This window comes from Heterodontus francisci, chromosome 19, assembly GCF_036365525.1.
Source record: "Heterodontus francisci isolate sHetFra1 chromosome 19, sHetFra1.hap1, whole genome shotgun sequence".
Taxonomy (NCBI): Eukaryota; Metazoa; Chordata; class Chondrichthyes; order Heterodontiformes; family Heterodontidae; genus Heterodontus; species Heterodontus francisci.
Window position 1 is genome coordinate 42,216,835 of NC_090389.1, and position 27,476 is coordinate 42,244,310.

Here is a 27,476-nt window from a genome sequence, read left to right on the forward strand (position 1 = left end):
TGTTCATAGTGTAAAGAATCCAAAGTTAGACTCTTGTGGTAAAATATCATCTGTCTCATAGTTTAAGTAAAAATAAACAATCTGCTTTCTGCTTTTGTGTCCCACTGCCTTCATTAATTAATCGCAGCTTTGTTCAATGCTACACTTGGATTGTGCAATTACTTTGAGATTGTGGAAACCGCTCTATTTATATTCCAAGGCGGATCCATGGCACTCGGGACAACAAAGAACTGTGTCTGTGCAAACACAATTGTTTTAAAATCACAATTTTCAAACTTTTTTGCTGCTGTTTCTTTGCCAGTGGCTGTGGAACTTAAGTACAGGCTGACAAATGCAAAGCCGTTTATGGCCTCAATAATTAGACAAAGCTAGTTCTCGCACTAGTCACCAGAAAACATGACTTTCTGGCTCTGGCAGCAGAGTTGTCAGGAGCAGCACTGCCTCCAGAGGCATCTAAAAATCACCTTTTCTAAGGTTTGGTAGATCCCTTGGAAATATCAAGTTCTCCTTTTCTGTTCAGAGTCCTGTAGTGGAGTGAGAATGGCCTGTACCTGCACTGCAGTGAAGTGAGTGAGCTGTTTCATGGATTGCAAATATGGTTTGGATCAGTGGAATTACGAAGCACTTAAAACATTGGTGGAAACACTCCCGCTCGTTTACAATAAAAGTACTTTTTACAAGTATTGTTGCATTGACACAAACTCAGCAGTATAATTCAGATGTTGGGTTCGTAGGTTCACACGCTAGCACCTTTAGACCTGAGACATAAAGCCACCTCCTGTAGGTACTTACTTCCTTTTGCAACAGCCACAATGTAATACTGATGAAAGGCCAGTTTTAAAAGCCTGTTAAGTGCTCTGAACATTTGTAGACTTGAACAGAGAATTCCAGTATCACTGAATGTTTCTTCTCTGTCAAATCATTGAAAATTTCCAGCTGGAGAGTGGAATTCTTACTTTTTGGAAAGACACATGCAGAGTTCAGTGGCAGAATGCAGCAATATGCATTGGAGTTGCAGCGTACATGTTGCAATCTACATGTACAAGTCTTGGGATAGTAGGTGCAGTGTGACAGCAGTCCTTGTTATCTTTCTGCTGCTGATTATTTTAATGCATCTTTAATGTTTTCCCTCCATTATTACAGTGCATCTGTGGGATGTGAGGCTTGTCCTTGATGAGAGGTTGAGTAAATTGGGCCTATATTCTCTGGAGTTTAGAAGATTGAGGAAATCTCATTGAAGCATGCAAGATTCTGAAGGGGCATGACACTGTAAAGGTTTCCGCTGGCTGGGAAGTCCAAAATACAGACGCACAGTCTCTGGATAAGGGGTTGATCATTTAGGACTGAAATGAGATATTTCTTCGCTAAGGGCTGTAAATCTTTGGAGTTCTCTACCCCAGAGGGTTGTCAGTGGTCAATGCTTGAATATGTTCAAGGCTGAAATAGACAGATTTTTGATCTCTTGGGGAATCAAGGGATATGGGAGTGGGCGGGAAAGTGTTGAGGCAGAAAATCAGCCATGATTCTATTGAGTGGCAGAGCAGGCTCGAGGGGCCATATGGTCTACTGCACCTGTTTTTTACGTTCATACATTCTGTGTTTGTGTGTGTGTGTATGTATATATTAAAGTACATTTGAGATTTTTGATTTTGTTTGTACATTTACAGTATTAAAGCCATCCCATCACCTTGCAAGGAGACCTACTTGTGTAGGCTCAATAACAGTCTTTGCTCACTTGGAGTTCTGACTTTGACCTAGTTCAAAAGTGACCTCATAATTTAAACACTACTTGTTATGCAGGTTGACTGAATCTAGGCTATTGAGCTTGTGTTTGAATAATTTTCATATTTAAAACACTAATGATTATTCTGTGCTAATTCAGCCATTGTGATGACACATGTTTCCAGCCTGATAGCATGAGCTAACTCCATCTGCTTAGTATGTTTGTATATCTACATGTTTTGAAGTTTTGTCTTTTTTTTTATGGGATGAGTGTTGCTGGCGAGGCCAGGATTTGTTGCCCATCCCTAATTCTCCTTGAGAAAGTGGTGGTGAGCCATCGCCTTGAACTGCCGCGGTCCATCTGGTGTAGGTACACCCATAGTGCTGTTAGGGGGCGGGTTCCTGGATTTTGACCCAGCGACAGCGAAGGAACAGCAATGTATTTCCAAATCAGGATGGTGTGTGGCTTGAAGGGTAAGTTGCAGGTGGTTCCCATGCATCTGCTGCCCTCCTCCTCCTAGGTGGAAGAGGTTGCTGGTTTGGAAGGTGCTGTCGAAGGAGGCTTGGCATGTTCCTGCAGTGCATCTTGTAGATGGCACATGCACACTGCATGTTTAAGGTGATGGATATGGTGCCAATCAAGCGGGCTGCTTTGTCCTGGATGGTGTCGAGCTTCTTGAGTGTTATTGGAGCTGCACTCATCCAGGAAAGTGGAGAGTATTCCATCACTTGTGCCTTGTAGATGGTGGACCGGCTTTGGGGAGTCAGGAGGTGGGTTATTCACAGGAGAATTCCTAGCCTCTGACTTGCTCTTGTACCCATAGTGTTTATATGACTGTCCAGTTAAGTTTCTGATCAATGGTAACCCCCAAGATGTTCATGGTGCAGCATTCAGCGATGGTAATGCTGTTGAACATCATCATGGGATAGTTAGATTCTCTCTTATTGGAGGTGGTCATTGCCCCTTGTGTGGCACAAATGTTGCCACTTATCACCCCATGCCTGAATGTTGTCCAGGTCCTGCTGCATGTGGGCACAGACTGCTTCAGTATGTGAGGAGTCTTCAATGGTACTGAAAGCTGCAATCATCAGCGAACATCCCCATTTCTGACCTTTTGATGGAGGGAAGGTCATTGATGAAGCAGCTGAAGATGGTTTTGCCTAGGACACTACCCTGAGGAATTCCTGCAGTGATATCCTGGGGCTGAGATGATTGGCCTCCAACAACCACAATCGTCATTCTTTGTGCTAGGTATGATTCTAGCCAGTGGAGAGTTTTCCCCTGATTCCTATTGATTTCAATTTTGCTAGGGCTTGATGCTACACTTGGTCAAATGCTGCCTTGATGACGAGGGTAGATTAGATTAGATTAGATATACAGCACTGAAACAGGCCCTTCGGCCCACCGAGTCTGTGCCGAACATCAACCACCCATTTATACTAATCCTACACTAATCCCATATTCCTAGCAAACATCCCCACCTGTCCCTATATTTCCCTACCACCTACCTATACTAGTGACAATTTATAATGGCCAATTTACCTATCAACCTGCAAGTCTTTTGGCTTGTGGGAGGAAACCGGAACACCCGGAGAAAACCCGCGCAGACACAGGGAGAACTTGCAAACTCCACACAGGCAGTACCCGGAATTGAACCCGGGTCCCTGGAGCTATGAGGCTGCGGTGCTAACCACTGTGCCACCCTTTACTCGCTCTCATCTTGCCTCCGGAGTTCTGCTGTTTTGTCCATGTTTGGACCAAAGCTGTAATGAGGTCTGTAGTCGAGTGAAGGTGACAGAGCATCGAGCAGGTTGATGCTGAGTAAGTGGTGCTTGATAGCACTGTCAATAACACCTTCTATCACGTTGCTGATGATTGAGTAGACTGAGTGGTAATTGGCTGGTTTGTCCTGCATTTTGTGGACAGGACATACCCTGGGCAATTTTCCACATTGCCGGTTAAATGTCATTGTTGTAGCTGTACTGGCACAGCTTGACTAGGGGCACAGCAAGTTCTGGAGCACAGCTCTTCAGTAGTACAGCTAGGATATTGTCAGGGCCTTCAGTCGTTTCTTGATATCACATGGAGTAAATCAAATTGGCTGAAGACTGACACCTTTGATGCTAGGGACCTCAGGAAGAGGCAGAGATCCACTCATCTGGCTGAAGATGGTTGCAAATGCTTCCACCTCCTCTTTTGCACTGACATGCTGGACTCACCCATCGTAGAGGATGGAGAAGTTTGTGGAGCCTTTTCCTCCACTTAGTTCTTCAATTGTCTACCACCATTCACACTGGATATGTATAAAGTCATAATTCAGAAATCTATCCATCCACCTTTAATTAAAATGTTCAGTGCGGATTCTCTTGCCACCCAACATGCTTGTGTCTGCTTCCATTGCTGTTGAGTCATGTAGCCCATGTCTCCACAACTCCAATGATATTTTGGTCTGTGGAAGCATATGACGTGTACGGTTGGGAACCTTGTCTATTTTCCTCTGGTAGTGGCAGCTGCTCACACACCACTCCTTCTGAGCTCTGTTTAATTGAAAAGAAAAATTCATTCTAAAATACTTTGAATGCGGCCCTCAGCTTCAACCATTCAGCACAAGCTGCAAGGAGATGAGAACTCAGGCACTTATACTCTTTGCTATGCTCTTTCTTCCCCCAACCCAGCCAGCTTTTCATTTGATTCCTCATTTCTTCTGGTGTTTCCATTTCCCTTCTCCAGCTGGTGAGTTCAAACCCCACCTAAACAGTTATATCTCAAATGTTTTGCTTCAGTTCATAACTTCACTGGTCTTTGAAGCTATGACAGCCAGATAAGGAGGAAAATAAAATGGCAACATAAAGGTGGGGGGAGAATGACGCTCTCTGCATTCTGCCAAATAATTTTCAAGGAAAAGATAACTGCCTATTTTTAATAAAATGATAGAAAACTTCTATATTAACATATTTAAAAATTGATATATAGATAAGGTTGTAGAATGACAGTGCTATCAAATGATAAATGGCCTGAAGGTGATAGTGTGGTAATGTGAAAGTTAGGTACAGACGAATGAGCTGGGCAGGGGGGTTGGTGGTGGGGAGGGCAGGTTCTCCTTCCTTTTTTAAATACAGGATAGATTTCCAACTTTAATGCATTATGTCGTGGTCCAGTATTGATGCAAACTAAACAGAAAACAAAAGGATGTAAGGACAGGTCTGCAAATAGAAAAATGTGGGAATTTCTTCAAAATACTTTGGAAGACTGCTTTGCCTGTGCTGGGATGAGGGAGCAGTACCACAGGACATGCGCGATGCCAATATCATCACCCTCTAAGAACAAGGGTGACCGCGGTGACTGCAACAACTACCGTGGAATCTCCCTGCTCAGCACTGTGGGGAAAGTCTTCACTCAAGTCACTTTAAACAGGCTCCAGAAGCTGGCTGAGCGTGTCTACCCTGAGGCACAGTGTGACTTTCGAGCAGAGAGATCGACCATTGACATGCTGTTCTCCCTTCGCCAGCTACAGGAGAAATGCCGTGAACATCAGATGCCCCTCTACGTTGCTTTCATTGATCTCACCAAAGCCTTTGACCTCATCAGCAGACGTGGTCTCTTCAGACTACTAGAAAAGATTGGATGCCCACCAAAGCTACTAAGTATCATCACCTCATTCCATGACGATATGAAAGGCACAATTCAGCATAGCGGTGCCTCATCAGACCCCTTTCCTATCCTGAGTGGCGTGAAACAGGGCTGTGTTCTCGCACCTACACTGTTTGGGATCTTCTCCCTGCTGCTCTCATGCATTCAAGTCTTCAGAAGAAGGAATTTTCCTCCACACAAGATCAGATGGCAGGTTGTTTAACCTTGCCCGTCCAAGAGCGAAGACCAAAGTACGGAAAGTCCTCATCAGGGAACTCCTCTTTGCTGACGATGCTGCATTAACATCTCACACTGAAGAGTGTCTGCAGATACTCTGACAGGATTGCAGCTGCCTGCAATGAATTTGGCCTAACCATCAGCCTCAAGAAAACGAACATCATGGGACAGGATGTCAGAAATGCTCCATCCATCAATATTGGCGACCACGCTCTGGAAGTGGTTCAAGAGTTCACCTACCTAGGCTCAACTATCACCAGTAACCTGTCTCTCGATGCAGAAATCAACAAGTGCATGGGAAAGGCTTCCACTGCTATGTCCAGACTGGCCAAGAGAGTGTGGGAAAATGGCGCACTGACACGGAACACAAAAGTCCGAGTGTATCAAGCCTGTGTCCTCAGTACCTTGCTCTGCGGCAGCGAGGCCTGGACAATGTATGTCAGCCAAGAGCGACGTCTCAATTCATTCCATCTTCGCTGCCTCCGGAGAATCCTTGGCATCAGGTGGCAGGACTGTATCTCCAATACAGCAGTCCTCAAGGCGGCCAACATCCCCAGCTTATACACACTACTGAGTCAGCGGCGCTTGAGATGGCTTGGCCATGTGAGATGCATGGAAGATGGCAGGATCCCCAAGGACGCATTGTACAGCGAGCTAGTCGCTGGTATAAGACCTACCGGCCGTCCATGTCTCCGCTTTAAAGACGTCTGTAAACGCGACATGAAGTCCTGTGACATTGATCACAAGTCGTGGGAGTCAGTTGGCAGCGATGGCCAGAGCTGGCGGGCAGCCATAATGGCGGGGCAAAAGTGTGGCGAGTCAGAGAGACTTAGCAGTTGGCAGGAAAAAAGACAGAACCGCAAGGGGAGAGCCAACTGTGTAACAGTCCCGACAACCAATTTTATCTGCAGCACCTGTGGAAGAGCCTGTCACTCTAGAATTGGCCTTTATAGCCACTCCAGGCACTGCTTCACAAACCACTGACCACCTCCAGGCGCGTATCCATTGTCTCGCGAGATAAGGAGGCCAAAGAAGAAGACGACTTTGGAGAACATTGCATCAAAAGCTTAACAGTTTTTTTTTTATTTCCAAAATATACTTTATTCATAAAAATCTGTAAAAATTACATTGCCAAACAGTTTCCAAACAGCACCAAAAAATACAAACATTGCAAGGGAGATCAGTTTCCTTCAATACTGTCATGAGTTTCTTCCCAACCCTTCCGTTTCACAATTGTCATGTCAATTACAGTTTTACATTTACAGCAATTGAGAATATTAACGATACAGTTCGAGGGGTTTCCATTGGATCCAGCCCCTCAGTCCAGCTTGGTGGGGGAACCTTACACTGTGGTCTTTCCCCATTGAGCCTTTGCTGCGGCTGCCCCAAGCTTTAGTGCGTCCCTCAGCACGTAGTCCTGGACCTTGGAATGTGCCAGTCTGCAACATTCGGTGGTGGACAACTCTTTGCGCTGGAAGACCAGCAAGTTTCGGGCAGACCAAAGGGCGACTTTCACCGAATTGATAGTCCTCCAGCAGCAGTTGATGTTTGTCTCGGTGTGCGTCCCTGGGAACAGCCCGTAGAGCACAGACTCCTGTGTTACAGAGCTGCTTGGGATGAACCTTGACAAAAACCACTGCATCTCTTTCCACACCTGCTTTGCAAAGGCACATTCCAGGAGGAGGTGGGCAACTGTCTCTTCCCCACCACAGCCACCGTGGGGGCATTGTGCGGAGGCGGCAATACTTCGGGCGTGCAGGAAGGATCTGACGGGGAGGGCTCTTCTCACCACCAGCCAGGCTACGTCTTGGTGCTTGTTTGAAAGTTCTGGTGATGCATTCCGCCAAATGACTTTGGCGGTCTGCTCAGGGAACCATCCGACAGGATCCACCGTCTCCTTTTCCCGATAAGCCTTGAGCTTAACAGTTGCTCTGCTATTGAGGACCGCTGGGGAACAGTTTGTTTAACTGTGCGTGCGCTTCTCACTAGTCCTGTCACGTGGATAACCTCTTGGTAGGTGTAGTTAGTTGTTTTCCATATTTATTAAAAGCACTGACCAGTAGATTAAACAAGATCAAATTGTATAACATAACATTTTTCTGATTTTTTTATTGAAGTAACTTGTTGTAAGTTTTGGAGGTGAAAACTTTGAAGCCCAAGGCTTGGTGAGGCAGAGGTGCATAGAAATTAGAGCTTCTAACGCACGTTTCAGTTTTGAAGCCCAATGGAATGAGCAAAGCTGGAAGATTAGCCTGGTGGATTGTTAAATGTGACTGACATCTATAGTCCCTAGACTGTGCTGAGTCATCTGATTTTAGTCAGGATGCTAAATACATTTGGTATAATGGACATCTGCTCATAGCCCTGATTCTGAGCACTATCAAGCATCCTCTGCTGAAAGTATAGATTAATAGGAACATTAGAAACAGGAAGAGCCTGTCACTCCAGAATTGGCCTTTATAGCCACTCCAGGCGCTGCTTCACAAACCACTGACCACCTCCAGGCGCGTATCCATTGTCTCTCGAGATAAGGAGGCCCAAAAGAAGAAACAGGAGTAGACCATTCAGCCCTTCGAGCCTACTCTGCTGTGCGGTTTGATCCTGGCTGATCTTTTACCTTACCTGTGGAAGTCGCTACCACAGAAAGCAGTTGAGGCCAGAACATTGTATGTTTTCAAGAAGGAGTTAGATATAGCTCTTGGGGCGAAAGGGATCAAAGGATATGGGGGAAATCGGGAACAGGTTACTGAGTTGGATGATCAGCCATGATCATAATGAATGGCGGAGCAGGCTCGAACGGCCAAATAGCCTACTCCTGTTCCTAGTTTCTATGTTAACTCCATTTACCTGCCTTAGCTCCATATCCATTGATACTCCTTATCCAACAAAAATCCAACAGTCTGTTTTGAAAGCTCCAATTATTCCAAGGTTGTTCCTAGTCTTGAAATTTTAATTTAATAAATACCCCTTTTTATTACCAAATCACTAAGTAGCAGCATTTCTGTAATATATAGGAAGTCCCTGCATTATTATTGTTGCACAGTTTCCATAGCATACCTTTCAGCTTGCAAACCTGAAAATCACGGGCATTCCATTTGATTACTTGAATATTCAGATAACCACTTTTTTATTGTCTTATAGTAAACTGCTTGCATTTACTAAATTACCCAAATGCAGATTAATGAAGTTTTGATCTGGTATATGGCTAATTTGTTCCATTTAAAATTTAAAAAAAAATATCAAACCAATGCATTTTTAAGGGAGCACAGGTTGGTGATACGGCTATAATATTGTAGCTCTGATTCTCTTATCTGTACTCCTTTTGGAGTGTGGCGCCAGGTTCGGATTACAGAATTTGACATTTAATTATGTGCAAAAGTACACCTTTCTAAGTGAGGTGGTAGGAGGAAAAAAAATGTTGGGCACACAAAACCCCCAATTGATTTAACTCCAAGAAGTCTTGAAGGTTGCAATAGAGCATTTGCACGAGCATCTTAAAACTTAAAATTGTCACTCGGTGGTTGGGAAAGCAAGACATGATTGAAGTTGACTACAAATCAGAGCAGCTGAGGGGTATGTTCCCTAGCAGTGGTAGTAACAGGCAAACACATGCACAATTTAAGAAAAAAACTTTGATTGCAGTGGTAGAAGGTCCATGCAGGCTAGCAATTGGAAAGTAACAATGCTGGGTCTGCCTGCCCCAAACAGGAAACGCTGACAACCTTGGACAATACGAAAGAAAACCAATTCTTTTAGTATCAGGCAGTAGCACAGCCTCCTTCAGTTTACAGCACGCTCTCAATCTGAATTGAGGCCTGCCATTACTACAGTTTATCATGTAGTCCTTGAGCTCAGTAAAGGGGAAAAAAAACAGCATTGCTATTTATGATCTCTCTAGTGACCCACATTGGTAATCTATGCATCAGAATACCATAGTCAAGTAGGTCACCAGCAGTTGCTGTTCAGTAAAATTGAGTGGCATTGCAGCAGAAAGCAGAAGAGGGAGGTGCAATATTTTCTATGTGGACTACTTTATTTCCAAACACAAGTAGCTTCACGTGGGGTGAAATTGCCAACTTATTGTCTGATCTCAAAATATGCTACCTCTCTTGCAACCTTGGTGAAGGAGTGTTCCTTTCTCTTTGTTCCCTCCCCACAGTTTTACTAAAGTTTTTTTTTAAAATACTTTTTTTAAAAACTAAAATGTCCACCAAAGACAAAACAGATTTTCATCCTATTTTATGGATTTAAATGCTGGTTCCAGAGGTGAATGACTTGTGCCTAAACCATAAAAACATCCTGTTTCCTTGTGCTCCCCTGAGCCTCACCATACCTTACTACTCCTGACCGACATAAAATTAAGTTAATTTTGCCTCAATAAAAATTGCAAAAAAATGTTTTAAATGTCAACGCAAGATGTTTGAGCGCTAGTGTTCTGTACCATGGGGTTGGGAAATGAGGAATGGGTTCAGTCCCACCCACCACTGAGTTGACCATCTTAGCTGTGCTACTATGTCTATGTGCCTCCTCAAAGAAGGGAAACCGATGTGAGAATTGCCTCTTAATTTTAAAATAATGCTCATACATGTTGAAATATTAGTGCTGATTCCTGTTTAGTGATTGAAACATCTTTGCTATCATATACAAAATTTGTCAAAGTAGCACAAATGATGAAATGGTACTTAGAAAACACGCAATTAACCCAGAAAGCTCTTAAGCATAAATATTATTCTTGCAGAAACGAAAGCTTAGAACCTATGCTTGATTAGGAAGGAGTCACTGCTCACTTCACATGCTGTAAGCAGATAGGCAACAAAAGGACAGCAATAAAACCATTAAGTAAAGGAGCCTGATCTATTTTGAACTTTACCCCCTTGATAATATCTCTGTTTCAAATCTCCCAAGTCATCAATTTGTCAGTTGTAATAAGTACCTAACATTTACAGCGATTTGCAAATGTTCAGCTTAAAATTGCTACAATGCAGATCTAATAGCAGACAGTAACTTGTAAACTGGAACTAACCGCAGAGTGAACTTCAGGTGGACGAGGGCAACAAAATGTCTAATGACAAATATGTGACATTCTATTCACAAGTTTATATTATCTAGATGTGATCCTATAAATCTTAGCTGCTGATGCAGTGAAATTCTTGCTGTGACATATTTCACAGCACTGGCAGCAAAACCAAAATAAATTCAATTTCTGGCCACAGCATAATACCTGATGAAGGTCTCTACATCCAGTAATGTGTAAAGCAGATTATATGGTCATGTTGATCATGTAGACAGTCACCCCAGTTGCTGGTGCCCACTTTAATGTAACTACATTGATCCTGGCAATATATGAGAGGGGGTAGTTGATGGTGGGGGGTGGTGGATCATGTTCATCTACTTGCAGCAACACTGATTTCACAGTAAAATATTTAGTTCTCATGGCTTTGGATATCATCTGATGTGGTTTTGTTTTGTTGAGAATGCAGTGCGTACTCTTCCTCTCTGCCAATCACAGACGGAAGCTGTAGTGCCACTGCACAATTCCACTATCAAGGCAGTTTAAAACCTTTATTAAATAAAAATGTTGCACTTATTAAGCCAGGGAGGAATACTAGCAGTGGTGTCGATGTAGGAAGCAACATAGCTTTTCTCCGTTTATTTCTATATTAGCAACCATGGCAACTGTTCAATGAGGTTTTTTAAAAATAAAATCCTCAGTTAAAATGTTTGTTCCCTTCCCCTTTACATTATTCTGATATTTTAAAAAAAGTCAGAAAGCAGCATTTAAACAAATAAGCAAAAGTTTTTTTAGTAGAGACAGGCCTGTCTCTTTCATGCTTGGCTTGATGTTTGAGCATATAGAAGTTAAATAAACTTTGGCAACATTTGGAAGCCTTCATTTCCTGATTACACAAGGGGCGAATCACTGTATTGTTCTATGATTTAGAAATATTGGCCTCTATATTTGTGTGGGGATGGGGAATATGATAGTGTTGGGAAACCTGACAATTAGCAGGCCAATTGTGGGCAGGCTGCAGGTCGGAGACTAAAATGTAAGTGAAGGATGGGGGTGGTGTTGGCAGATCATGACACAGGCTGCAGATGAGGCAGGGAGGTTGACGATCATGAGAGAGGCTGTGATCGGTAGAGGTAGGCCAAAGGCTCCCTTAAGGGGCCAGGGGAGTAGTCCTGGTCCTCCTGGTCCACAAGGAGTGCTATTTAAAAAAAATAAAATCACTTGGTGCTTCTGGAGCCAACATCTCTCCTCTCAGTTTTGCTGCTAGGTTCTCTAAATCCTTGGAAACGCAACTGGCAGCAGCTGAATTTAAATCTGGCTGCCAGTTGCACTGGGAGAGCCTGAATTAAATGTGATAATGAAGTACCCTGCCTTTCCAAGATGGGAGATATGCACGTCAAACTACTCTCCCTTTCCACAGGATGAGTAACTCAGTTTTAGTGGCCAAATGCTTTATGTTTTTATTTCAAAATACACACTCAATTCCTCAGTATTTGAAAATAGATTTCCAGTATTCTATTTTATTTCATCTGTCCTGCTGGTTTAAGAGAACTCAACTGTTTGTTTTATATACCTTTTGATGGAATGTGAGACCCTGTGATGTTTGCCTGCCTAAAAATAATGCAAAATAAGTCACTTCTGATAATTTCACAACAGAAAATATTGAGATGCACAAGAAAATATCATCTCCAGTTTGTTTTTGTTGTGATTTTTAAAGTATAATTTAAAAGGAAATAAGGGGCAAGCATAGTGTGTAATTAAGAGGTTAGACCACCATTGGATACTACAGCTATGCAATTTACACACTAAGCTACAATATCAATAGCCCTCCCATATGCTTTCTATCTATAAATTTGCTTCATTTGTTACACGTAACTTGCTCCAGGGTACATGACTTTTTTTAAAGCTCCATTGTGCTCAATCCAATGAACTGATACATCATTCAACTGATGTCACATTTACATGGAGCTAATTTTAGTGGAAACTGTTCCAGAATGGGTTGAAGATGATTGAGCATTCAGTGTAAATTGCTAAATTTAATTTTAGGCGTGCCCAGTTGAGAAAATGTAGTTGAGTTTGAAGCAACTGTATCTATGCAACCTTGCTTTGTTGAGGAAGATCTGTACAAGTTCCAAAAGTAAAATCTTTGCTGGCCTGCACGCGTAGGCTAAGGACCAACCTGCCCACAGACAAAAGAAAAGCGACTAGTGGTAAAATGTTTGTCTCAAGACGTTGTTCCAAACTTAACTAATGAGCTTGGGCTCAGTGCTTAAGTAAGTTACTAAATGTCTTACATGACTGCTTCAGGAGCCTGTGCTGTAGTATATTGTAAAACAACCTAATTTCACAATTTGCAGTGCCTGTACGAAATGTTATTTGTCACAAGAAAGGAGAATCTCCTGCCTCTCCCTACTCAACTGAATGTGGATAATGTTTAACAAGCAATGCTATAGTGGACATATATTCTGCTCGCCATCACTTTAACAAAATTAGAACTGTCATTTTAAACAACGGAGCTCTCTTGGTAATATGGCCAGCAGTATTCCCTCAACAACACCACTGAAATAGCTGTTTGGTCGTCAACTTTACTTTTTATGGTACTTCGCTGTGTGCTATTTGGCTCCCACATTTGCTGATGTAACAATGACTGCATATCAAAAAGTACTTAATTGATTGTGATGCATTTTGCGACATCCTAACGATGTAAAAGGTGCTGGTTATAAATGCAAGTTCTTCCTTTTTTTCCTCTCTTTTGTTAAACATAAAATGGAGCTTAAAATGTACTCTAGTAGACCACATTGCCAGCTAGTTCCGATATCAGTTGGTCATTTCCTCCATGGCCGTGCAGGCAGGGAGAGATAGAATATTTTCCTTTCTTGTAGCCAATGTTTACATGAGACAGAATCCCAATGCTTAGCCAATGTGATCATGTACTGGTTTGCACAGATTTATTTGAACATTTAAGGATCTGTGATCACACAAAAAAAACTGTACAGGAAGTCTCCGTGGTGTTGTTAGTACTGAGTTAAATGAGGGGTGTTGAAGTAAATCCAACCACATTCAAATTATCCTTCAGTTTACAAGATTGTCTGAATGCCTTTCATAGATTTCTAATTTGTTGAGCAGTGATGCTTCAATAATGCATCATTTCCACAATGCTGCTGTACTTGCTAAAAAATCATAGCATTTTTAAGGGGGGAGAAACATAATCTCTGCATCGAGACACAATGCCATTTTAAGTTTTTTTTTTAGTAAATGCAGAAAAAACTGAAAAATACTGAGAGGGTGATTGGAATATCACTGCCACAAATCTTAGTTTAAAGGAGCCATGTTGGATAAATCACTGATTTCAGTGGAGGCTGGATTGGTCATGAAAAGTAAAAGCTTTTAAAGATTGTGTGGTGTTCTGGAGGCATTTGGAATATTCGAAGAGTTACTCATCACCAGATAGTGTTGACAACTTAATGTGTTGGCTGCTGCTGGACATCAAACTCAAAAGTGTGAAGTAATACTATTACTAAGCTGTCTATTTCAAGAAGATTAACACGGTAATTGGTTTAGGAATTTTAAAACAATTAAGTAAACCTGTCTCTTTGCTGAGTCTGGTTTCAATTATTGGTAATTTAATTGTTAGATTCCTTGCTTCAATTTAATTGTCAAATATAGTTTCTCAAAGATTGTAATTAAAAATATATACAAGATCTGGAAGTATAAAGTAGGGAGCAGTATGCTTTGAAAGCAATTTATTGCACACTATAAATTGCTTTTGAAAGGTTGCAGAAAATTAAATGGAGGACACTTACAGCAACGATGAGTTAAAGCTCTTTTGTAGCTGTAATATCAAGGATTTGAGCAAAGGATACCTTAGAAATGCTTCTGCAATATAATTCCTTTTCCTGTTGTACCAAACTTGACCTTTTTTATACTGTAAAGCTGGTTTGGAAACCTGTTTCATTCACAATTTCTACTCTAAATCACCACAGCTATGAGTTTCATCAAAGGGTAACACCCAATAGTGTAGTAGCAACTTTAGAAGTCGATATTGTCGCACCAACATGCTTTGTTGGTTGAAAATTTTCTTTAATCCACTGACTGGAGATCTGAATTTATATTTTTTTTAAAGAAATTTAAAAAGATTTTTAAAAAAACTTACTGGCAGCTTGGGATGGTCACCTAATTTGCAACACTTGCTACATTACAAGGCTTGTGAGGTGGAGATGAAATGTCTGCTCATTTCCCGGTAAGAACCAAGGCCCAGGAAGTTTAAGGGAACTACCTGTTCTTTTTAGCAAGAGAGAAATACTGAGAACTGCTATTTTTGAATCCGAGTGACTGTCGTGTGACAGGCCCCTCCCCACCTGTGGTTTTTAAGCTAGTCTTTCTGCAGCAGAGAAGGGAGAAGCTTCTAGACAGAAGCCAACCGAATCACCAAACTCCACAGTCTACTTTTTTTGTGGACTTTGACTCGACCAATCTACCTTTCCCCACTCTGTGACCTATTTGTGTGAGTGTCTTGAGTGAAAGTTGGTGCATAGTTTATTATTTTCATTAGTTCAGTTTAGGTACAATAAAGTTAACCTCTTTCTTTCTTAAACTCAAGAAAACCTGTCCGGTTGGTTTGTGTTATGATCACAGCAAGTAAGTAATCAGGCACCTACTGAATTGGCCAGTACATCCACTTTAAGAAAGAATTAAACCTGTTGTAATCAAACAAGGAGAGGGAAAGGAGGGAAGCCCTTTGACCCCTTCTCAATTGACTGTAACCATATATTATACTTTTATTGGACATATTTTCTGGAATGGTCTGATGGCATGTATGTAAGTGTTTTAAGTATACTACTTCGTAAGAGAATATACCACATAGGGCAATAAATAGCTATAACGGTGAATCATGTACATTGTGAGTCTATTAGCAACAAAAAAAAGACTTGTTTCTTGTTCCTGTTCCTAGTTCATATTCTCAAAATTCAAAAAGGTATAGAACTTACTGTTAGTGTTGCTCAGCATATTCATATTCCTTAGTCCATTATTTTAACACTAGCATGAACCCATTTATGTTAAACCGCTAACACCCTTCTTAAAATAGAGAACAAGAGGACTTCTTGTGAACATGCTAAGCATTTGTCTATTGCCAGCAGCAATTTCGAAGCTTTAGTCCCAAAATAAATCAATGACTACATATGGTTATAGAAAATTGCTGTTCATTATGCTACTGAAAACCTTATGATCATCAGAGGATGTCTGCCCTTATTACAAGATCACCTGAGGTACAGCAGCCTAGTGTTTATGTTAATGGACTAGTAATCCAGAGACCTGGACTAATAATCTGGAGATATGAGTTCATATCTCCTACCATGACAGCTGGGGAATTTGAATTCAGTTAGTTAAATAAATCTGGAATAACAAGTTTAGTAGCAGTAATGGTGAGCATGAAACTACCAGATTGTTGTAAAAACTTATCTCGTTCATCCCTTCCCTAAAGGACAATATATATGTCGTCCTTACCTGGTGTGGCCTGTATGTGATTCCAGACCCACAACAATGTCGTTGACTCTTAACTACCGTTTGAAATGGAATAGAAGACCACTCAGTTCTATCATAACTGTTATGAAAAGTCTGTAATCAGAATAAAACCAGACATACCACCGGCATCGAGTTAGGCACCAGATTCAGACACAGCGAAAGCATATTTAGCCCAGTCAACCCTGCAGCGTCCTCTTCAGTAACATCTGGAGAACTGTCCCACAGACTAATCAAGCAACTGCCTGACATAGTCACACTCTCAGAATCATACCTTACAGCCAATGTTCTAAATTTCTCCAGCAGCATCATCCCTGGGTATGTATTGTCCTACTGGCAGTACAGACCCCTCTGAGGTGGTGGCACAGAGGAATATGATCATGCCCTGGGAGTCCTCAACATTGATTCCTGGCATCAGAGTGCATCAGGTTGCATATGGGCAAGTAAACCTCCAGCTGATTACCAACTACTACCATCTGGGTGTGGGACTTCATTGCCCATCACCAAGAATAGCTAGGTAGCATCACTACTGACCAAGCTAGCCAAGTCCTGAAGGACATATCTGCCAGACTGGGTCTCCAGCAGGTGGTGAGAGAACGAATACAAAGGAAACATCAACTTGGCCTTGTCCTCACCAATCTACCTGTTGCAGATGATTCTATCCATGACAGTGTTTGTAAGAGTGACCACACATTCTCCTAGTTGAGACAAACTCCCATTTTCACACTGAGGACATCCTCCCCCCCCCCCCCCCCCACTTTGTGTGTGATGCTACTGCCGTGCTAAATGACGTAGATTCAGAACAGATCTAACAGTTCAACTGGACATCCAGGAGGTACTGTGGGCCATCAGCAGCAGCAGTATTGTATTTCACCACAATCTATAACCTCATAGCCCAGTATATTCCTTCACTCTAATATTACCATCAAGCCAGTGGATCAGCCCTGGTTCATTGAGGCATGTCAGCAACTAGTGTACCTAAAAATTAGGTGGCAACCTGGTGAAGCTACAACACAGAACTTAAATGTATGCTAAACAGCAGAAGCAGCATACTATAGACAGAACTCAGCAATCCCACAACTAACTGATCAGATCAAAGCTCTGCAGTCCACCATACAGTCCATTCATCAGTTGTGGTGGTGGAAAAGAACAGCTTGTATTTATATAGTGCCTTTGATGACCTCTGCACATCTCAAAATGCTTTAGAGCCAATGAAGTACTTTGAAGTGTAGTCACTGTTCTAATGTAGGAAATGCAACAGCCAATTTGCTGTTAGTAGGAGCTTGTTGTGATAATGACCAGATAATCTGTTTGTGATGTTGATTGATCGATAAATATTGGACAGGTCACTAAGATAACTCCCTTGCAATTAAAGAACTAACAGGAGGAGGGGACTTCATGAACAATCCCCATCATCAATGATGGAGGAGCTCAGCATGTGAGTGCAAAAGCCAAGGCTGAAGCATTTGCACCCATCTTCAGCGAGAAGTGCCACATGGATCTCGGCCTCCTCCTGAGGTTTTCCATGACAGAAGTCAGTCTTCAGCCAATTCTGTTCACTCCACGTGATATCAAGAAATGACTGAATGCAATGGATACAGCAAAGGCTATGGGCTCCAACAACATCCTCGCTATAGTGCTAAAGACTTGTGCTCCAGAACAAGCCACACCTCTAGCCAATCTGCTGCAATACAACTACAACACTGGCATCTACCCGATAAAGTGGAAAATTGTCCAGGTATATCCTGACTACAAAAGGCAGGGCAAATCAAACCCAGCAGGCACATGGGAACAGCACCACCTCCAAATTCCCATCCAAGTCACCGCCATCCTAAATTGGAAATATATCCCCATACCTTCATCATTGTTGGGACAAAATCCTAGAACTCAGTATCTAACCGTGAAAGGTGGTGGACAATTAAACAACTAACTGGAGGAGGTGGCTCCACAAATATCCCCTTCTTCAATGATGGGGGAGCCCAGCGCATTAGTGCAAAAAATAAGTCTGAAGCATTTGCAACAATCTTCAGCCAGAAGTGGCAAGTTGATGATCCATCTCCGCCTCCTGCTGAAGTCTCCAGCATCACAGATGCCAGACTTCAGCCAATTCGATTCACTCCGCGTAATATCAAGAAACTACTGAAGGCACTGGATACTGCAAAGGCTATGGACCCTGACAATATTCCAGCAATAGTACTGAAGACCTGTGCTCCAGAACATGCCGTGCCCCTAGCCAAGCTGTTCCAATACAGCTACAACACTGGCATCTATCTGACAATATGGAAAATTGCCCAGGTATGTCCTGTACACAAAAGGCAAGACAAGTCCAACCTGGCCAATTACCGCACCATCAGCCTACTCTCAATCATCAGTAAAGTGATGGAAGGTGTCATCAACAGTGCCATCAAGCGGCACATGCTTAGCAATAACCTGCTCAGTGACACTCAGTTTGAGTTCTGCCAGGGCCCCTCAGCTCCTGACCTCATTACAGCCTTGGTTCAAACATGGACAAAAGAGCTGAACTCAAGAGGTGAGGTGAGAGTGACTGCCCTTGGCATCAAGGCAGCATTTGACGAGTATGGCATCAAGGAACCCTAGCAAAATTGAGGTCAGTGGGAATCGGGGAAAACCCTCCGCTGGTTGGAGTCATAATGAGCGCAAAGGAAGATGGTTCTGGTGGTTGGAGGTCAATCATCTGAGCTCCAGGACATCACTGCAGGAGTTCCACAGGGTCATGTCCTAGGCCCAACCATCTTCAACTGCTTCATCAATGACCTACCTTCAATCATAAAGTCAGAAGTGGGGATGTTCGCTGATGATTGCACAATGTTCAGCACCATTCGTGACTCCTCAGATACTGAAGCAGTCTGTGTAGAAATGCAGCAAGACCTGGACAATATCCAGGCTTGGGCTGTTAAGTGGCGAATAACATTTGTGCCACACAAGTGCCAGGCAATGGCTGGTCAAACAAGACCACTGGCATCTATCTGACAATATGGAAACAAGAGAGAATCTAAGCATCTCCCCTTGACATTAAATGGCATTACCATTGCTGAATCCCCCACTATCAACATCCTAGGGGCTACCATTGACCAGAATCTGAACTGGAGTAGTCATATAAATACTGTGGCTACAAAAGCAGGTCAGAGGCTAGGAATCCTGGGGCGAGTAACTCACCTCCTAACTCCCCAAAGCCTGTCCACCATCTACAAGGCACAAGTCAGGAGTTTGATGGAATACTTTCCACTTGCCTGGATGGTTGCAGCTTCAACAACACTCAAGAAGCTCTATCATCCAGGAGAAAGCAGCCCGTTTGGCACCCCATCCACAAACATTCACTTCCTCCGCCACCGACGCACAGTGGCAGCAGTGTATACCATCTGCAAGATGCACTGCAGCAATTCACCAAGGCTCCTTAGACAGCACCTTCAAAACCCGTGACCTCTACCAACTAGAAGGACGAGCAGCAAATGCATGGGAACACCACCACCTGCAAGTTCCCCTCCAAGTCACACACCATCCTGACTTGGAACTATATCGCCGTTCCTTCACTGTCGCTGGGTCAAAGTCCTGGAACTCCCTTCCTAACAGCACTGGGGTGTACCTACATCACATGGACTGCAGCGGTTCAAGAAGGCAACTCACCACCACCTTCTCGAGGGTAATTAGGTATGAGCAATAAATGCTGGCCTAGCCAGCGAGGCCCACATCCCATGAATGAATTTTTTTAAAAAAACATTTTGGGAGTATCTGCACATGGTTTGCAGTGGTTCATCAAGGCTCCATTTGACCAAGCATGGCATCAAGGAGCCCTAGCAAAATTAAAGTCGATGTGAATTGGGGGGAAAATGCTCTGCTGCTTGATGGCGTACCTAGAACAAAGGATGATGATTGTGGTTGTTTGAGGCCAAACATCTAAGCCCCAGGGCATAGCTGCAGGAGTTCCTCAGGGTAGTGTCCTGGGCCCAAACATCTTCGGCTTCATCAATGATCTTCCCTCCATCATAAGGTCAGCAGTGGGAATGTTAGCTGATGATTGCACAGTGTTATAGTACTATACGTGACTTTTCAGTTACTGAAGTAGTCTGTGTCCATGTGCAATGAGACCTGGGCAACATTCAGGCTTGGGCTGATTGGTGGCAAGTAACATTCGTGCCACACTAGTGCCAGGCAGTGACCATCTCCAAAAAGAGAGAATCTTAACTCTTCCCTTGGCATTCAAAGATATTACCATTGCTGAATTCCCCACCATCAACATTCTGGGGGTTACTGTTGATCAGAAATGTAACCGGGCCAGCCATATAAATACTATGGCCACAAGAGAAGGTCAGAGGCTGGGAATTCTGCAGTGGGAACTCGCCTCTTGACTCCCCACCATCTACATGGCACAAGTCAGGAATGTGGTGAATACACTCGACTTGCCTGGATGAGTGCAGCTCTAACAATACTCAAGAAGCTCAACACCATCCAGGGCAAAGTTGATCGGCATTCCTATCTACCACCTTCAACATTCACTCCCTCCACCACTGGCATACGTTGGTAGCAATGTGTCCCATATATAAGATGCACTGCAGCAACTTGCCATGGCTTTTTCAACAGCATCTGCCAAACCCTTAACTCTGCCACCTCGAGGAACTTGGACAGTAGATGCACGGGAACACCCACCACCTGCAAGTTCCCCTCCAAGCTACAAACCATATTGACTTGGAACTATATCTTCATTCCTTCACTGTATCTGGGTCTGGCTCTAGAACTCCTTCCCTACGAGGACCGTGTGTGTACCTACACCAGATGGACTGTAGCGGTTTAATGCTGCAACTCACCACAACCTTCTCTAGGGCAATTAGGGATGGGCAGCAAATGTTGGCCTTACCAGTGATGCTCACATTCCAAGCACAACTTTAAAAGCAAAATCCTGTAGTGTCAATAGACCCTAAAATGAGCCTTGAAGTCTAGAACCCCATATGTTGATAACATTGCTTGGAAAGTACCAATCCTGCAGACAGAATAAATTGAATTCATTTATTTTGAGAAATGGCAATGTTGTTAGCTGACCCTTTTTTTCCCAGCAATTAATGTATATGAAACTGCATCATGTGTGATACTGCAAAGTAAATCATTAATCTGGTTCCCTGTGATTTCTGGTCTATGGGCAGGCAAATCACATTTCTTTTTAAATGACATAGTATATTAACACCAATAAAATAAAATTAAAATGTCCCATTCAGAATATTTAATGAGCATTTTTGACAATTATTGGTTGCCTTTTGAAATTATATTCCCAACTATCCCAGGATATGATAGCTCTTTTATTCAGTAATGATGGAGTCTTTAGCTGCAATTAAGTAGAAATGAGTTAAACATTTCATGTCATTCATATCTTGAGGGTTTTTTATTGCCCATTGGTATTGTTGAGTGCTACCACAGAATGCATAACATAAAGCACTTTAAAATAAGTTGGCTCGTACCTTCTGTATCATCAATCTAAAGCTTGTTTGAGGTAGCAATTTATTTCGTCATTATTTTAACTGTGTGAGAAATTGAGTTTGTATCCAAGTGGGGAGAGTCTTCACTAAACAAGTTATTTAATTAAATTCACCACACTTGCTTTACAAGGTTGTCTCTGAACACCCAGGAGCATCTATACATACATACGAACATACGAATTAGGTGCAGGAGTAGGCCGCTCAGCCCCTTAAGCCTGCTCCACCATTCAATAAGATCATGGCTGATCTGTTTGTGGCCTTAACTCCACATTCTCACCTACCCCTGATAACCTTTTGCCTCCTTGCTTATCAAGAATCTATCTACCTCTGCCTTAAAAATATTCAAAGACTCTGGCTCCACTGCCTTTGAGGAAGGGAGTTCCAAAGACTCACGACCCTCTGAGAAAAAAAATTCTCCTCATCTCTGTCTTAAATTGGTGACCCCTTATTTTTAAACAGTGCCCCCCCCCCCCCAATTCTCGATCCTCCCACAAGAGGAGCCATCTTTTGCACATCCAAGCTGTCAAGACCCCTCAGGATCTTACATATTTCAGTCAAGTTGCCTCTTACTCTTCTAAATGCCAGCGGATACAAGCCTAGACTGTCCAACCTTTCCTCGTAAGACAACCCACCCATTCCAGGTATTAGTCTAGTAAACCTTCTCTCAACTGCTTCTAATGCATTTACATCCTTCCTTAAATAAGGAGACCAATACTGTACACCGTACTCCCAGATGTAGTCTCACCAATGTCCTGTATAACTGTAGCATAACTTCCCTACTTTTTGATTCAATTCCCCTCGCAATAAAGGATAACATTCTATTAGATTTCCTAATTGTGTGCTGTACCTGCATACTAATCTTTTGCAGTTCATGCACTAGGACACCCAGATCCCTCTGCACCTGAGCTCTGCAATCTCTCACCATTTCGATAATATGCTTTTTTATTCTTCTTGACAAAATGGACAATTTCACATTTTCCCACATTATACTCCATTTGCCATATCTTTGCCCTTTCTATATCCCTTTGTAGCCTCCTTGTGTCTTCACAACTTACTTTCCTACCTATCTTTGTGTCATCAGCAAAGTTAGCAACCGTACCTTCAGTCTCTTCATCCAAATCATTTATATAAATTGTAAACTGTTGAGGCCCCAGCAATGATCCCTGTGGCACACTGCTCATTACATCTTACCAACCAGAGAATGACCCATTTATGCTTACTCTTTGTTTCCTGTTAGCTAGCCAATCTTCTATCCAGGCCAATATGTTGCCCCCTAAACCATGAGCTTTTATTTTCCCCAATAACCTTTTGATGTGGCACCTTATCAAATGCTTTTGGAAATCTTAAGTCTAATACATCCACCACTTCCCCTTTATCCACAGCACATGCTACTTTGTCAAAGAACTCCAATAAATTGGTTAAACATGATTTCCCTTTCACAAAACCATGTTGACTCTGCCTTATTACCTTGAATTTTTCTCAGTGCCTTGCTATAACTCCTTTTAATAATAGCTTCTAATATTTTCCCTAAGACAGATGTTAAGCTAACTAGCCTGTAGTTTCCTGCTTTCTGTCTCCCTCCCTTTTTGAATGAAGGAGTTGCATTCGCATGTAGAGTAAGGAAACTCACTCGTGCCATTGGAGATGACAAGACACTGTTTTGGAATGGTCTTGCCTGAAGCTTCCTATCTGAGTACCAGAGTGGCTGTGGTCTTGCTACCATTGGATAGTTCTTGGCCACAGCCTTGGACCTGGTCAACCTCTCTGTGTACCTAAACAGGCCTGAAGTGCAGTTCCCACATTACTGGTCTGTTTGTGGGATGAGTTGGTGTGGGGGGGGTGGTAGAGTCGAAGGAAGGAGCAGGCCCAAATACCATGGAATTTTTGATGTATGATGAAAACCCAACTTGTCAATGCCATCTGCTGTCACCACATCTACCAAATCTGACACATTGTACAAACAAGACAGATTTGCCAGTAAAAGAATCCTGATGTTGAAGATGAAACAAACAGCAATGAAATAAAGTAAGAAAATGCAGCTCCTTGATGGCTTAGTGCATTTTTCCAGTGTGCAGCTTAGCCAGGAAGTTGCAATGCCTAGTCTGTGCTGGGAAAGCATATTTCAGCCAGGGCAGTGGGAATGAAGGTAAATGGCCACAGTGTCATTGGGTTTGAAAAGGGAGCTATCAGCCATGGTTCCAGGTCTGATCTCTATCTGGTGGATCTTGCTGGAAATGTGAAGAAGTTCTGATTAAGCGTTAGATCCACATGTTAACTTCCCTTTCTTATTCAGATTCTGATCAATATACTGTGCATTTCTAGCATTATCTGTTTTTAATTTTTAAACTCTGTTCTCTCTAATTTGATATTTTAAGTTTATATCTACCATCGGGTGCAGATTAAGCTCCACAAAATGCCGTGGGGTTGTAGCAGCTAGAACATCTGTGTATACTAGTTGATGGACTGTTACTGTGCATCAGTCGTAAAAGGAATGTTGCTATTTATTTGACATCCATATTCCAGTGATAATTGCTGCACTTTAAACTACTACTTATTTCTCAGTGATGAAAATGCAAGAGAAGAACTAAAGAAACTTCCAGCCCTTCCTACTCGAGCATTACAGGAACATCCATCACTTGCATATTGGTAAGTTGGTTACAGTTACACAAAACACTGTTAATGGGGAATGCTAGACTTTATGATGCACGGACAGCAGCAAAAACTTTTTAGTATGCAGGAATATCCAAGATGAAACTTCCAAGACAAAACAATAATAGCCTTATATAAATGGTTAGGCATATTGTTTTGCTTTATTACTATAACTTATTGTGTTGAGTGGCTGACAATCATAGTGCTGTGTCATATCCCAATCTACCAATAGTTAATGCAGTTTATACCTATAATATCATGGTGACAGAAAAATCTTGCTGTATTTAGTAAAGGCAGCTGGATTAATGGAATAAAACGCCCTTCCTCCACTGATAATATAGACTTAAAGGTAGAGTTCTAGGGATACTTGCAGTCCTGCAGTGCGAATGAAGTGGCATTCTTAGTGTGACTCTGGACTGAGCGTGTTGGCAGCTTATTTGCCCAAGGGGACATTATGGCTGAACCCAATCATGTCATCACAGAGGTTAACACATGTGCATTCTGCAGCAGGGGCCACTGGATAACAAATAGGACTGGGAGCCTTGGCTGACTTTTTTCTTAAATGTCCTCCTGAAGCCAAGAGAGCTGTAATGAAATGTAATGCCTCTGCTGCAGCTGACATCAGTTAACATAGTCAAGGGATCAAAGCTGGGCTTTCCTGATCTGTATAGCTCAGTTCCACACTGGACAATGCACTTACTAATTAGGCCCTAAGCTCTGGAATTTCCTCTCAAAATGTTGTTGCATCCCCACCTCTCTCTGCTCCTTTAACACCTTCCTTAAAACCTACTACTTTGACCAAGCTTTTGGTTCCCTATCCTAATATATTCTTATGTGGCTTGGTATCAGATATTGTCTGATAACAATCCTGTGCAGCACCTTGGGATGTTTTACTACCTTTTAAAAGTGCTGTATGAATATAAGTTGTGTGTCATCGAATTCTAGACATTTCAGTGTAAAAGGAAGCTATTTGGCCCAATGCGTCTCTGCTATCAAATCTATTTCAGTGTGATTTCCCTCCTCAAGATTGTTTGGGGATCACATCAAATTTCCAAAATATTCCAGAGCGCAGTGCCCACAGTGGAGATTAACTTTAACTTTAGTCAGCACCCAATTAAAAAAAAAAATATATATATATTTTTTCTGGTTTTAATTTTCTCCCCACCTTCCCAGAAGTTACTGACTCCTTCTGGTGTAGATTACTTTCTTCACATGACCAAGATACATTTTGTCATTGGCACTATTCAACAATTGATGGCATCTTAGTCAAGACAAGTCATCATAGTCAAGTTGTGTTATCCTGATGTCCACACACGCAGTTTTCCTGCAGGGGATCACTGGACAGCAGTGAGGAGTGTGAATCCTGGTTTATTCAATTCCCCTTTACCCCCACACCACCAGCACTGAGAACAATGCTGCTTTGACTATCATCAGTTAAATCAGCAGACTGCAAAGTGCACCTTTCTAGCACTTATGTCTATTGCTCTGGCCTACACTGGACAGTTCCTTTACTTGCTAGGCCACTGGGAAGAAGAGCTGGATGACAATTTAACGTGTCCATGAATAATGTTCAAACTTCTGTATCCACACAAGTTCGTTTTCTATTTATTTTTATTTAGAGATACAGCACTGAAACAGGCCCTTCGGTCCACTGAGTCTGTGCCGACCGTCAACCACCCATTTTATACTAATCCCGCATTAATCCCATATTCCCTACCACATCCCCACAATTCTCCTACCACCTATCTACGCTGGGGACAATTTACAATGGCCAATTTACCTATGAACCTGCAAGTCTTCGGCTGTGGGAGGAAACCGGAGCACCTGGCGGAAACCCACACGGTCACGGGGAGAACTTGCAAACTCCGCACAGGCAGTACCCAGAATCGAACCCGGGTCGCTGGAGCTGTGAGGCTGCGGTGCTTGCCACTGTGCCAATGTGCCGCCCTAAACAATGCTCACAATGTAAGGAGTGATCTTTTGGGGTTGGTGGATAGGTTAAGTGATTAATTGTTGCAATGAAATGTTCCACTGTAGTACTGGTGATGGAGAATCTAATGTTCCAATGCAGTCAGGTGTGTGGAAGTTCACCACTGTTAGTATGACTGTTTATTCAAGATTCTTCATGTTTCTTAATTGAAAATGCTATCATCCGAATTTTCCATTTCCAAATTGCCTTTTTCTACTGTATTAAATTTTAAAATCTCCCTACACTACAAAAGTACTCCATCGGCTGTAAATGTAACACCCCTATTTGAGAAAAGAGGGAGACCGAAAGCAGGGAATATAGGCCAGCTAGCCTAACATCTGCTACTGGGAAAATGCTGGACTCCATTATTAAGGAAGTAGTAGGACATTTAGAAAATCATAATACAATCAAGCAGAGTCAGTGTGGTTTTGTTAAAGGGAAATTGCTTTTGACCAATTTGTTAGAGTTCCTTGAGGATGTAACGAGCAGGATGGATAAAGGGGAACCGGTAGATGTAGTGTATTTGCATTTCCAAAAGACATTCGATAAGGTGCCTCATAAAAGGTCACTGCTCATGGTGTTAGGAGTAATATATTAGCATGGATAGAGGATTGGCTAACTAACAGGAAACAGATAAATGGGTCATTTTCAGGTTGGCAAACTGTAACTAGTGGGATGCCACAGGGATCCGTGCTGGGGCCTCAACTGTTTACAGTCTGTGTCAATGACTTGAATGAAGGGACTGACTGTATTGTAGCCAAATTTGCAGACAATACAAAGATAGGTAGAAAAGTAAGTTGTGAGGAGGACACAATCTGCAACAGGATATAGATAGGTGAAGTGAGTGGGCAAAAATTTGGCAGATGGAATATAATATATAAAAATGTGATGTTGGCCACTTTGGGAAGAATAGAAAAGCAGAATATAATATAAATGGAGAGAGACTACAGAATGCTGTGGTACAGAGGGATCTGGTTGTCCTCTTACATGACTCTCAAAAAGTTGGTATGCAGTGCAGAAAATAATTAGGAAGGCAAATTGAATGTTGATCTTTATTGCAAGGGGATTGGACTGTAAAAGTAGGGAAATCTTGCTGCAACCATACAGGGCATTGGTGAGACCGCACCTAGATTACTGCGTACAGTTTTAGTCTCCTTATTTAAAGAGGGACATACTTACATTGGAGGCAGTTTGTAGAAGGTTCACTGAGGGGCTGGAACCTGTGTAAAACCCTTCCAGCTGTATGCACCA

The 27,476-nt window shown here is 42.4% G+C and overlaps 1 protein-coding gene across 1 annotated transcript in view; it reads left to right on the forward strand.

Moving 5' to 3' along the window:
- The window catches only part of frmd4bb (FERM domain containing 4Bb), a 393,899-nt gene that overhangs the window by 285,044 nt on the left and 81,379 nt on the right, over positions 1-27,476 (forward strand). Inside the window, exon 8 of the mRNA XM_068051541.1 lies at positions 24,170-24,253. Coding sequence (XP_067907642.1) covers positions 24,170-24,253 — 84 coding nt within the window. The remainder of the gene's footprint in view (positions 1-24,169; positions 24,254-27,476) is intronic.